Source organism: the organism of the source record quoted next, unplaced genomic scaffold (assembly GCF_019419815.1).
Source record: "Pyrus x bretschneideri cultivar Hongxiangsu unplaced genomic scaffold, Pyrus_bretschneideri_v1 Contig10, whole genome shotgun sequence".
Lineage (NCBI taxonomy): Eukaryota > Viridiplantae > Streptophyta > Magnoliopsida > Rosales > Rosaceae > Pyrus > Pyrus x bretschneideri.
In genome coordinates this window covers 2545791-2558167 of record NW_025999391.1, presented here as the reverse complement: position 1 = coordinate 2558167, position 12377 = coordinate 2545791, and the positions used below count along the sequence as shown (strand labels likewise).

The following is a 12377-nucleotide window of genomic DNA, read 5'->3' as shown; positions in this document are numbered from 1 at the left end:
AGATCTTTGCCACGACACTCCAAGGTGAAGCGCAAGACTGGTTCCACACCTTGCCGCCACGTTCAATCTGGAACTTCAATGAACTTTCCTTAGTTTTCACTATGGAATATTCGTCTTACCGCTCAATAAAAAAGAAGTTCAACTGCCTTTTCAACATGAAGAATGACCCGAATGAAACACTCCGCACATACGTCAAGAGGTTTAAGGCGGAGAAGGTGAAGGAAGGCTGGTGTAACGAATACCTCGATAAGCTAGCTGCATGACTTATGTAATTAGCAGAAGTTAACACTAAACGCCCATTAAAGACAATGCAGATTAATGGCATCTTTGCCAGGTCAGAGCACTCTCGGTCCACATTTAGCAATGTGAAGGAATGCTTGAGGAAATCTCCCATCATCTCCTGAACTCTGTTTAGGCTTATCCAAATAAGTTCGAGGTCTCAAGCAGTTCGTCGAACAAGACCTCACAGGTCGATGATTATCCCAGTTGTTATGTAGTTTCTACCTTTGCCAGGTAAACTAATTCACCGACAACTGTTTAGGTAAGCTCTCCAGCGCAAGAGGGTAAACTAATTCCTCAACCACCCATGTGACAAGCAAAGGACGTCTTCTACCCTGCAGACATGGAGTGTGCTTTCCAATAAGAAGAAGGTAAACTAATCTGAAATATCCAGACTTCGATGAATGGTACGACTGCTCAGTATCCCCTGAATACAGCGACTACCTGAGCCGAACAACTCCCAGAATTGGCCAAGATAGTCCTTCCCTTGGAATAAACTTAGCCAACTGAAGGATTTAATTTCGCGGGATCCCGGGTCTTTAACCGGAAGATACGCTAAGTGCAGGACACCTACCTATGAAAAAGTTCGTGTGACAAGATGGTCCATCCTCGACATGTAAGTCTTTATGAACATAGCTTGGTTTTAAAGTGTTGCAATACTAGTTAAGTGACTTGCGGAATCAAGTTGCAACTCGGAAGGATGTGGCTTCTGAGGCGCGATTCTGCATACACCTCACGCCTAAAATGCCTCTAAAAGCCAGGGACGACGCCTGAAGTGGTCACGCGGGTCATCTGCTTCTATAAGTAAGAAGTCCGGCCGACGACTCAACGATTGGCAGTCCAAGATAATTCGTAAGCCGAGACTTACACCTGCTATGATTATGCGGACCCGTCTTCTTAATTAAAAATAGCACTTCTGGCCGATGGTTTATGGTTTAAGTTTTGCTGGGACAAGGTTGAGTGTCACAACTATAACAGCTACGCAAACCTCATCTACTTCATACGAGAAGCATGAGTCTAGTCGACGACTCTATAAGTTAAAAATCTCACAACATGCCCCAGCAAGGCTAAGGCTTAAAAAGCCACTAAAGTCGAGTGTCATGACTATAGCAGCTACGTGGACCTCCTCTGCTTCCTACGAGAAGCATGAGTCCGGCCGACGGCTCTATAAGTTAAAAATCTCGAACATGCCCCGTGAAGGCCAAAGCTCAAGAAGCCACTAAAGTCGAGTGTCACGACTATAACAACTACGCGGCCTCCTCTGCTTTCTACGAGAAGCATGAGTTTTGTTGACGACTTTATAAGTTAAAAATCTCGCATTTTTCCTCTTACAGGTAAAGCTCTAGAAGCCCCGAAGACAAAACTAAAACCTAAGTGGCGATGTGAGATCGGCTGTTTCCTTAAGGCAGCTAACCCAGCCGACCGTCCTAGACGGCAAAATAGAAAGATGAAGCAAAATAAGGAAAACTGTTTATTAAATTTCTAGCAAATTGATAAATCAGCTCAAAGGCCAACAAAGTTCAAATAAAGCATAACCAAAAGGAAGTGAAGAAAATTCCTAAGTCTAAGCAAAAAGACAATTCCTTGGTAGCCTACGGAACCACTGGTTCTTTGACTACCAAGCCTTCAGCAGCCGCACCGTTCCTAGTAGCCAAAGCTTCCATCAGCCCATTCTCAGCCACCCCTGCCTAGACTGTCTGACCTTCAGCTATTCCACCAAAGGTAACCTTAAACGAGAAATCAAGCATGTTAATTGGAGAAATGAAGAAAGTCTCGAAGTTCTTCTCGGAAAATTCACAATCTGATGCCTTGCCCTGAAGATAGTCTACATAGCCAAGCTTGTAGAAATTGGCCTAACAAGAAGCAAACGCCGCTTCGTGACCATCTTTCTCATTCTTCAGTTGCACATTCTCCTCAACAAGCCTAGTGTGAGTACCCTACAGCTCATCCAGTTCCTTTCTTAAGTTCTCGCTAGCAGATAGCGCACCTTGTAAATCCATTTCATTGGACTCAAGCTTACTAGCAAACCCTTGAGACGAGACACTTTAGCATGCATAAAGATAAGCTCATCGTCCTTGGAAAAACAAGCAGACTATAGCTCTAAATTAACATGCTCAAGGTCCTCAACCACTGAAGAAACACGACTGACTTCCTTCTTTACAACCTCCAACATCGTTTAAGTTGCACTAAGCATAGTCTTCAAGTTGACAACCTTTTGATGAGTGATTTCTAGCTGCACAGAAGTGGGGGCAAAGACATCATACCCCTTTAAAAAGACGAGTTCAGATTTGAGCTTTTCGATTTTTTCAGCAGCCGAGCAAAGCTGAGCCATCAATGCCATTTCAACCTCTTTAGCACACTCAACAACATCCTAAGCAACGTGCATAGACTCATCTGCTAAGATTAAAGTCTTATGCATTGTAGCAATTAGGGATGGCCTTCTTCAACAGACAAGACGTTTCGCAAAAGAGTTTGAGCGGACTACAACTTTCCTAACACTATCAACAAACTTGGTGCATGCGTTGACATCCTCAAACAGGTTAGCCTTTAGCAGCGTGCAAATCGCAGGAAACTCATCAGCCCAGACTCGGTGGATCTCTCACAACTGCTTGTGCAAGCAGATTTCCCGTTCTTAGCAGATGAGTCAGTCACGGTAGAAGGAGAAACAGGCCCAGGCGCCACCTTAGCAGCAGAAATCCACCTTCCTGCTCTTCATAATGGCGAGCCTTTCAGAAGCCGAACCAAGCTTAGATCCCGACAGGCACTTTGATACAAACCCGGACATCGGGGGCACCATCGAACCCTTATGCCGGGCAAGCCTCTCAGTAATGAATGTGGTCACCTTCAGAGCAGCAAATTTTATAGGCTCAGGCTCAACGGTTTTCTTCGCCCCCTTGGGGGAAGTTAGATCAATGACAAGCTTCTCGGTAGCAGACGAGCTCCCACGAGCAGCAAAAGAAGTCATTGGCTTCTTCTCGACCGAATGCTCGCAAGCAGGTGAGGAAGATATTTTCTTTCCACCCTCATTGGTAGCAGGCTCTACCACAGCGATCAGACGAGCCATCGCCTCATCCTTTATCCGCTTTATCTGTTCCTTCGGAGGCAGACCACCTTTCTCCCGACGAAGAGGGCTGAGCAACTAGCACTACTCACGGTACTCAGCAAGAATGCCTAAGGCGATGTGAACTTTCTTCATATTCGCCGAAGTCCTTGTAGTTGAGCTAAACTCCGAATCTACGCAAAGTTAGAAGGACGATCAATAAATTGAAGTCATGGAGCAGCTCAACAAAAATTCAAGCAGGACAAGAATTAAGCAATTCACTTACCACTAATAAATGTAGTCGGGACACACAACTCAGGAAAAGAGTTAGACTCTCACTCCCCGCTCACTTCTAAGGTGTTTCTTGCCCACTCATGATCACCTTTGCAAGAAGCATCGATCAGTTTATAGCGAGGCCTCAATTGCCTTACACTTTCCTCGTGGCCAATCTCGAAAAAGTACCATAACTCATTTATGATCAAGCCAAGATCAAAGAACTTGCTCAAGTTTGAGAATCCCACCATTGCAAGATTGCATTTAGGGAACACTGAGCAGGTACGCATTTCATGAAGCAGATCACCTCCTAGAAAAGACACAACATAGGAAAAGTAAATCCTAACACAAAGTAATATTGATGGAATTTGATAGCCTTCTTCCTAGCAGTGGCGCCTTCGCCGCATGGCTTATGGCAGCTGTCATCTTTCACCCACTTCACGCGAACCCCTGACGGAATCGCATGCTTGTACACCTCAAGAAAATCTTGAAACAGCTCATCGGAATTGATCTTCACATGCGCAGCCTTGAAATAGCCCACCTTGACGGTACAAGGGTGGAGGATATTCGTCACTCTTGCGATCGGAGGAAGACATCTCAAAATCTCTGCAAAAAGTATGAGAAAAAAATATTTAGAAGGCAACTCGTGAGAATAGAATTCAAAGTGAGAGCTGCCAGCACCTCGGCCCAAGTCGAGCCAACCCGTGCTGCTCCACCAAGCAGCCTCTAGGTTCCCTTGCTGTGTGTCATCCACATTCATGGCCCCTGCCGATCCAATTTTTCCAGTCCCAAGACTTCCAAAAAATTCAAAGAAAATTCAATTTTTTATTACCTTGGTACGGCTTGGAAAAGAAGAACAACAACGAGAGACAACTCTTTACAAGGGCAAGAAAAGAAGAAAGCTAGGGGAGGGGGAAGAAAAATTTCCTCTGGTTTCTCTTCCTTGTTGGAATAATGATTGCTCTTCATATTTATTTAATCCTCTGCTTAAGGCAGAATTAAATAGGTATTGGGGGCAATTAGTTTCCTTTTCCTAGAAGAAGTCTATCTTCAAAACAAGAAAGGAGATCAAGTTCAAATTGGAAAATAACTCTACAAGTCCAAACAGCTTGGGATTTCTACACCTACTATCCTTTCCTACATGCAGCACAGTAGGTGTGGGCATTTGTGGAGCCTAAAATAATCCCAAAAATTCTAGAGGCGACAAATGGACTTTGATTCTAGAAAGACAAGATTGACCTCAATAAATGGGCAGACTTCTCAGATATACTCCCACACATAACTCACACCCCTGAAGGTCCCAAAAGCTGAATACAACTGCCCACAGCTTATCTGCCCTTGACAAGGAATTAAAGATAAGGATTAATTACCCAAATCCTATCTTTAATACATTCTCAATTGAATATTGACTTCAATCAAGTAAGTAATCCCAATTAAATAAATTAGGGATAATTACACCATTATCTCAAGATATTATTTCCTATTTAATATCTTGAGAATATTTTGAGAATATTTTGAGAATATTTCTCCATAAACACCTTGGCCAATAAGATGCCGCCACGTGTAGGTTAAAACCCTAATATTGTGGCAGACCCTATCCCTATAAATACCCTATATTCTAGCAAATTTTCAGAGCTTTTGCTACCCCAAAAAAAAGCTATAAACACTTTACTCTCTCAAAGAAACTGACTTAAGCATCGGAGATCTATTGGCCTAATCCTCTTCCCCACTTCGTGGGCACGTGAGGCTTAGATCTTTGATCAAAAGTGTTGATTGTTTTGCAGGTGCATTTTCATTAAGACTGAAAACGGCGGAAATTTGTATTGACACTGATTATGAATAAAAAACATAAAACTATTACTAAAAATTTGCATAATATCTCACCAAAACTTTGTAAAACATGATTAATTAATATAATTAGAGTGTTGAACCTTGAATCAAAAGGTGGTTGTCCTGCGTCCATTTTATTTTGCACAAGGAAATATAATAAAAGCTTTATCTTTTTAGGGAAAATTAAAATAAAAAAAAAATCAAATTACCAAAGTGATTAGTGGAAATAATAGAAGGGTAGTAACTAATTAAACTGTAGCAACTAGAAAATGCTTTAAATACCATAACCTCTAACATTAAACTGCCAGGAACCCCTCTCTCTCTCTCTCTCTCTCTCTCTCTCCTTCTAACCCACTAGGCACTCAAAGCAGAGGCAGCAAGGAACCAGCTCATGGTTGTCTTCTAAAAAGCTTCCATCTTTCCGATTCCAAGAAGCTCAAATACTCACTGAATTTTCAAACCCCCACAAAAAACCAAGTCATGGGTTGCTGTGAATCCAAAGTTTCAGAGAACCAACAACCAGAGAAAATCCAAACCCAGCATCTAGCTCACAACAGCCAGACCCCGACCCACCACACGAATCCCACCTCCGGATCCGACCCGGAAACCGGCGGAACCCCACCCTTCTCCGAATTCTCCTTCGCCGACCTCAAAGCCGCCACCAACAACTTCAGCTCTGACTACATAGTTTCGGAGAGCGGCGAGAAGGCCCCTAATCTTGTTTACAAGGGCCGGCTGCAGAACCGCCGTTGGATCGCCGTCAAGAAGTTTACCAAGATGGCGTGGCCTGATCCCAAGCAGTTTGCAGTGAGCTTGGCTTTTGTGCTTTTGCTTCATTTGGGTTTTTGAGTTTTTGGTATTTTTTGGTGGGTTTTCAATCGTTTTGTGAATTGGGTCTATGAATGATTTGTGGGTTTTGGTTTTGCAGGAGGAAGCTTGGGGTGTGGGGAAGCTGCGGCATCGGCGGCTTGCAAATTTGATTGGGTATTGCTGTGATGGGGATGAGAGGCTGCTTGTTGCTGAGTACATGCCTACTGATACTTTGGCTAAGCATTTGTTCCACTGTATGCCAAACAAAATCTATCTTTATTTACTATTCGTCTTTCGACTTCACCTGGTTTATTTAGAATGCTATTTTTAGCTCAGCTTCTAAGATTTCTCAGTGACCCTTTTGTGAAGTACCTCTAAATATATAGCTTTTTAACAACAAACATTGAAATGCAAGATGGTATTGACATTAGTTTTCTACAACACGAAACGTTCCATTAATCATTTTTTTTTTGTTTTTTTTTGTTTTTTTTTGTTTTTTTTTGTTTTTTTTTTTGGTTAATGGTTCGGTCATTGATCTTAGTTGGCCATGTTAATCCCAGATGATGTTAAACATTCTTTTCATTTGGAGAAGTCGTGGGGAGGTGGTTTTTAGTGTGCCAGTACCGTGCTTGTCTTTGTACTGCTAATTTACTAAGTTTGCATAAGCAATCAATTCAATGTTTTGAGTTTTGTTCCTCCAAATTTAGAATTAGTTGCTGTGTTTGTCAAAAATTAATTTTTGGGCTCCGCTTGTTCATACAGGGGAGAATCAAACCATTGAGTGGGCCATGCGTTTAAGAGTGGCTCTTTATATTGCTGAAGCTTTAGATTATTGCAGTACCGAGGGCCGCCCGTTATACCACGATTTGAATGCTTATAGGGTTCTCTTTGACGAGGTATTCAATTCTCAAATTCAATCATCTTTGTTTAAAATGTGTTTTCAGTCACTTTAGTGTTCATTAGATTTTAGGGTGATAATGTAGTATTTGATGGACTTGTAGGATGGTGATCCTCGTCTTTCGTGTTTTGGCTTGATGAGAAATAGTAGGGATGGGAAGAGTTACAGTACAAATCTTGCTTACACGCCACCTGAATATTTAAGAAATGGTAATAACTTCTCTAGCCTAGATATCACCTATCTGTTTGATCATATTTCTTGTCACTATTCTAGTTTTCCTATCTAAACAACTTCTCCTGCTTGAGATATGCCGACTTTACCTGGTTGTTTATTTACTTTGTAGGAAGGGTCACTCCAGAAAGTGTTGTTTATAGCTTTGGCACCGTCCTTCTAGATCTGCTTAGTGGGAAGCACATCCCTCCAAGTCATGTAAGTGGACTGCTATAAATGTGGCATGCACATTTTACAGCTAGTGTGTCCTATTCCTTTTCTTACTTATTCTAACTAGAGTCTTTAGTGCTATACTATAGTCATGTTGGAGTGCGTCAACTTATAATTGTTCGCTCAAAGTGATTACAAATAATCTGTATTGGATCTGTTTATACTAAGCTTGATTGTTGGAGTAAGATATGCAGAAAAATCTTTGAGTATTCAATCTCTCCTGAATGTTGGATTTGAGCATCAGTTGTCTTCAAACCACTGGATGTTATAGGAAACAAATAATCAACGAACAAAATCCCTGTTTTATATAACTTGATTCCCTCTCCATATCATTCGCCCATCTCTTGATACTTGATGAACACTCCTTTTTACCTAATTGCAAAACTGGTATCATAGTTTTTATTAATTTGCATAATTATAAATTTTTATTTTTTTTCCGTTTCGTCACATTAGAATTTTTTTCATCATCATCATCATGGTATCTGGATTATGAATTTCAACAATAATTCATTATGCTGGGTGTGTCCATCATGCTCTTTGAGTTGTTTACCAGTTTCTGTTATTATCTAGAGTTAACCCTCTTGTAAGATGATCATACTTCACAATGTTTACATTGTTGAAAAAATATCATGTAAACAGGCACTTGACATGATACGAGGGAAAAATATCATTCTGTTAATGGATTCACATTTGGAGGGGAAATTTTCTACAGAGGAAGCAACTGTAGTTGTTAATCTTGCCTCTCAATGTCTCCAATATGAACCTAGAGAGCGGCCTAATACAAAGGACCTTGTTGCAACACTCGCTCCACTGCAGACCAAACCTGATGTAAGAGACTTTCCCTTATAGGATTATTAAATTGTCTGGTTTATGGACGAAGCTGTTATTCTTTTATGGACGAAGCTGTTATGCTTTGTACTAGTGACTTTGTATGTCCGTGGCATAAGCTGTTTTATGATGGCTTAATATGGCTGGGTGCAAAAGGAATTACTTCACACTATATTTGAAATAGTGGAGCCTCATGGACTGGAAAATGATGCATGCACAGTGCATATATGGGTTGTGGTTGGCATCCTCGCTGTAGCCGATGCCTTTAACCTCTTTTCGGGCATTCCTCTGTGGTGCATCCATATATTCTTATATGGCCAAAACTATGTTTATCTGATGACCTAATATTGGATCATATGTGTTCTATACTCGGCTGTGCTCGTAAGTTGATAAAGGAGGGCTACTTCACAATAAAAATCTAATTACCAAGGTTCTGGATTGTAGGTTCCATCTTATGTCATGCTTGGAATTCCAAAGCATGAAGAAGCGCCTTCAACCCCACAACGTCCCCTTTCTGCTATGGGTGACGCCTGCTCTCGGATGGACCTCACAGCAATCCATCAGATCTTGGTTATGACGCACTACAGAGATGATGAAGGAACCAATGAGGTACGTTTGGTGGTACTAGAGCGTCTTGCATATCCTTGCTCATTCAATTTATACTGAGATATCTTTTTTGAATTTATATGGATTCAGTTATCTTTCCAAGAGTGGACTCAACAGATGAGAGACATGTTGGAGGCAAGGAAACGAGGGGATTATGCATTTCGGGACAAAGATTTTAAAGCAGCCATTGAGTGTTACTCCCAGGTATAACTTTGTTGTTTGTTCATGTGTATATGTTTTATTTATATATTTTTGATCTTGTGGGCTGGAATTACGCCAATAAATTGACTGAACTTTTGATTAGGAACCTTTCGTTGATTGGCATAGCTCTTTGAGACATTTTGTTTCATATCTGTGTTAGTTATGGGCTCATCGAGTTATAATCTTGAACTAAGGCCTTGAGAAGTGAGTCATTCCTTTTGTTCTTTTTGGGCGCAGTTCATAGATGTTGGAACTATGGTTTCGCCAACTGTTTTTGCCCGACGCAGTTTATGCTACCTGTTAATGGAGCAACCAGATGCTGCCCTTCGAGATGCAATGCAAGCGCAATGTGTCTATCCGGAATGGCCCACAGCCTTCTACATGCAGTCAGTTGCTCTAGCCAAGCTGGACATGCACAAGGATGCTGCTGACATGTTAAATGAAGCGACTGCGCTAGAAGAAAAGAAGCAGCGAGGAGGCCGGGGATCATGAGGATCAACTCTGTAATAACTAATGAGTGATAGTCCATTATTTACCATTACCGGTTGACAATTGTTGTTGAGGCTACACGTAATTTGTATAAAATCTGAGCTGGGAATCCAAATTGTCTTTACCGTTGAGAATGTATGTACACAGAAACGCCTTTTGTTGCACTAGTGAATCAGTGAATGTCTGCCTCTCTCTCTCTCTCTCTGTCTCTCTCTCTGTCTCTGTCTCTGGTCTTCTGCAAGTACCCATGGAAAAATCTTTCCCAGGCAATTTGTTCAAGTTAGTTATTTGTCGCTCGACGAATGAAATCTGAATGAAATCTAAAAATTCACAAACTATTTGTGTTTTTTTCTTCCTCTAGAGCTTCACAAATGATGTGCTAGTGACAGTTAAAACACGAACGTGCCCTTGAGTATATTTGTTAATGCCATTACTTAACGCTGTCACGTAATACTAGTATTCTTATGGTGCGTTTGTTGCACCAGACTATCTCGGATTGCACTAGATTTAGGGACTAACCTGGACTGGTTTAGACTAGACTAAGTTGGACTAACTTAGAGAAGCGTTTGATGTAGTGTTGGACTAAAAAGGTGGACTAACACACCTTAAGAATGTTTAGTGAGCCCGTTAGTCTAGGAAGCAAGGGAACAGTCTTAGCAATCCCATGTTTCTTGGGCGGTCTCACTAAGACTGTTTAGTGAGCCCGTTAGTCTAGGCGAGTGAGACTTTATCCTATTAAAGTTAGTCCTGGTGAGAAACAAACACTGGACTACCGTACCCTTCAATCCAGTCTAATCTAGTGAGAGCTAAAGAAGCCAAACAAACACACCCTTAGAGTAATGCTAGGTAGACTAAATTTGCAAACTAAATAATGTGTGACCAATAAGAAATAAGTACGTTAATCAACATTTAAGTAATAATCTAATCATCAACTTCCATGTCATTTAGTTTACAAAATTTAGTTTACCAAATTTGGTATCCGCATTACCCAGTATCCTAATGGATATTCCTATTTTCAAACTTATATATGGAATTTCAGATTCCATAACCACTTCAAAGGTCTCATTTGTATATAACGTATGAAAAATCATAGGTATACTCTAAGGTAACACCTTGGGGGTGTAGTTCGACTGGTAGACCAAAGTATCGTCAAAACAACACTTAAACTTTAGGTCAAGGCATAAATGAGTTTTCCTAAGATCTTTCATCTTGAATTTCATCTTCAAGTATGAGACAGTTTTCTCAAACTCTTCCAGAGTTTTAGTGAGATGCATGTCATTAACATAAACTGTAACTCTAGCAATTCAGATTAAGACTTCATAGTTTAACACACAAAGACATACTTTATATCCTTAACTGATCAAATAATCTCTTGGATGGGTATACCACATCCATCGGATTAGTTTAATCCATAAGTGAACGCCTCAAACAAGTTGAGAGGGTGTTCCGTGGTTTGGAACTATTTGAACCAGTCCATGTAATTCTTCAGGAACTTACATGCAAATCTCTATATCTCTATTCCCATGGGGAAAACACTAACCACATTTCATAATGCTGCTATCAGTCACATGACGTTTGAGAGAAACCTTATGCCGTAAGATGTGCATCATATCGCACTATTTCATTCATCTCATTATGCTTCCTTTCCCATTTGTAACACAACGGGGTTATTTTAGGAAGTGTAGGAACAATAGATCCAAAACACACTTTGGTAAGAAATTCGACCTGGATTGTAATTTAGGTTGTCCAATCAGTTCTACATTGTCACTTAATCAACGGAACACGATTTGATATCGTCGCTTTTCATTTATGTCGATAGCTACCATATAAGTGAAAAATCCTCGGTGGTAATCTCATTTCAATTCCCTTTTCGCATCCAAACTAGTATACTGGACCAAGAACTTCAAGTCTCGGGAATAATCCAGATTAATCTCATGAGATGGAAATGATTTGAGACAGTGATCAAGTATAGATTCATTGTTGTGCCGTGATCTTCCTCTTTTAGGGAAGTGAATCCTATGAACTGAGTGATATGTTGTGCTCCAAGTCAAGACAGATTGATTGGCTATCCGTCGGTATACCGGACCTTCCAACCAAGGCGGCACACCCTTCAGGAATGTTGACTTGACGTCTGTTAAGTACGTCTATCCTTGTAGGCATGTTTGCAGCTGGTATATGATCTCGCCACTTTAGCTAGATCAGAGAACGCATCTAGAGCAACATTCTGAAAGCTAGAATTCATTGTACTTACTTATCACACTTGTATGGTATGAGGATCGAGATGATACATAGTGGGCAACATCCACGCAAATTCGCACCGTTCTACAGGAACATTGACGTTCAAATCTCCCCCTAACAACGGGAAGACTATCTTATTAAAGTAAGAATGCATAAATGAGCGGTAAGCGATCGATAGCAAGGGCTCTAAGAGAGCTAAGGTGAAGAAGAATCATAATCGACAAAGATTCACATCCTTGAGGACCCATTTTGGTATGTTACGGCGGTGCAACTTGGCATATGGAATGTACACCCAAATACGTAAATACGAAGCGTCAAATTCATACCCAGTAACCACTGTAACGTCGAATAGATTGGGTGGCAATGGGCCTCAAGGTGGACCAACATAACTGCGTACAAGATTACATAGCCCTAGGCAGAAACCAAAAACTTGGTACATTCACT

At 41.0% G+C, this 12377-nt stretch overlaps 1 protein-coding gene across 1 annotated transcript; it reads left to right on the top strand.

The window, feature by feature from the left end:
* Positions 1–5894: 5894 nt before the first annotated feature.
* On the top strand, positions 5895–9893 carry LOC103942122 (serine/threonine-protein kinase BSK1). The gene is made up of 9 exons (XM_048565338.1): positions 5895–6229; positions 6351–6486; positions 6995–7128; positions 7234–7339; positions 7474–7559; positions 8211–8399; positions 8844–9008; positions 9096–9209; positions 9444–9893. The coding sequence occupies exons 1-9, from the start codon at positions 5903–5905 to the stop codon at positions 9696–9698; spliced, it is 1512 nt and encodes a 503-aa protein (XP_048421295.1). The 5' UTR covers positions 5895–5902; the 3' UTR covers positions 9699–9893.
* Positions 9894–12377: the final 2484 nt, after the last annotated feature.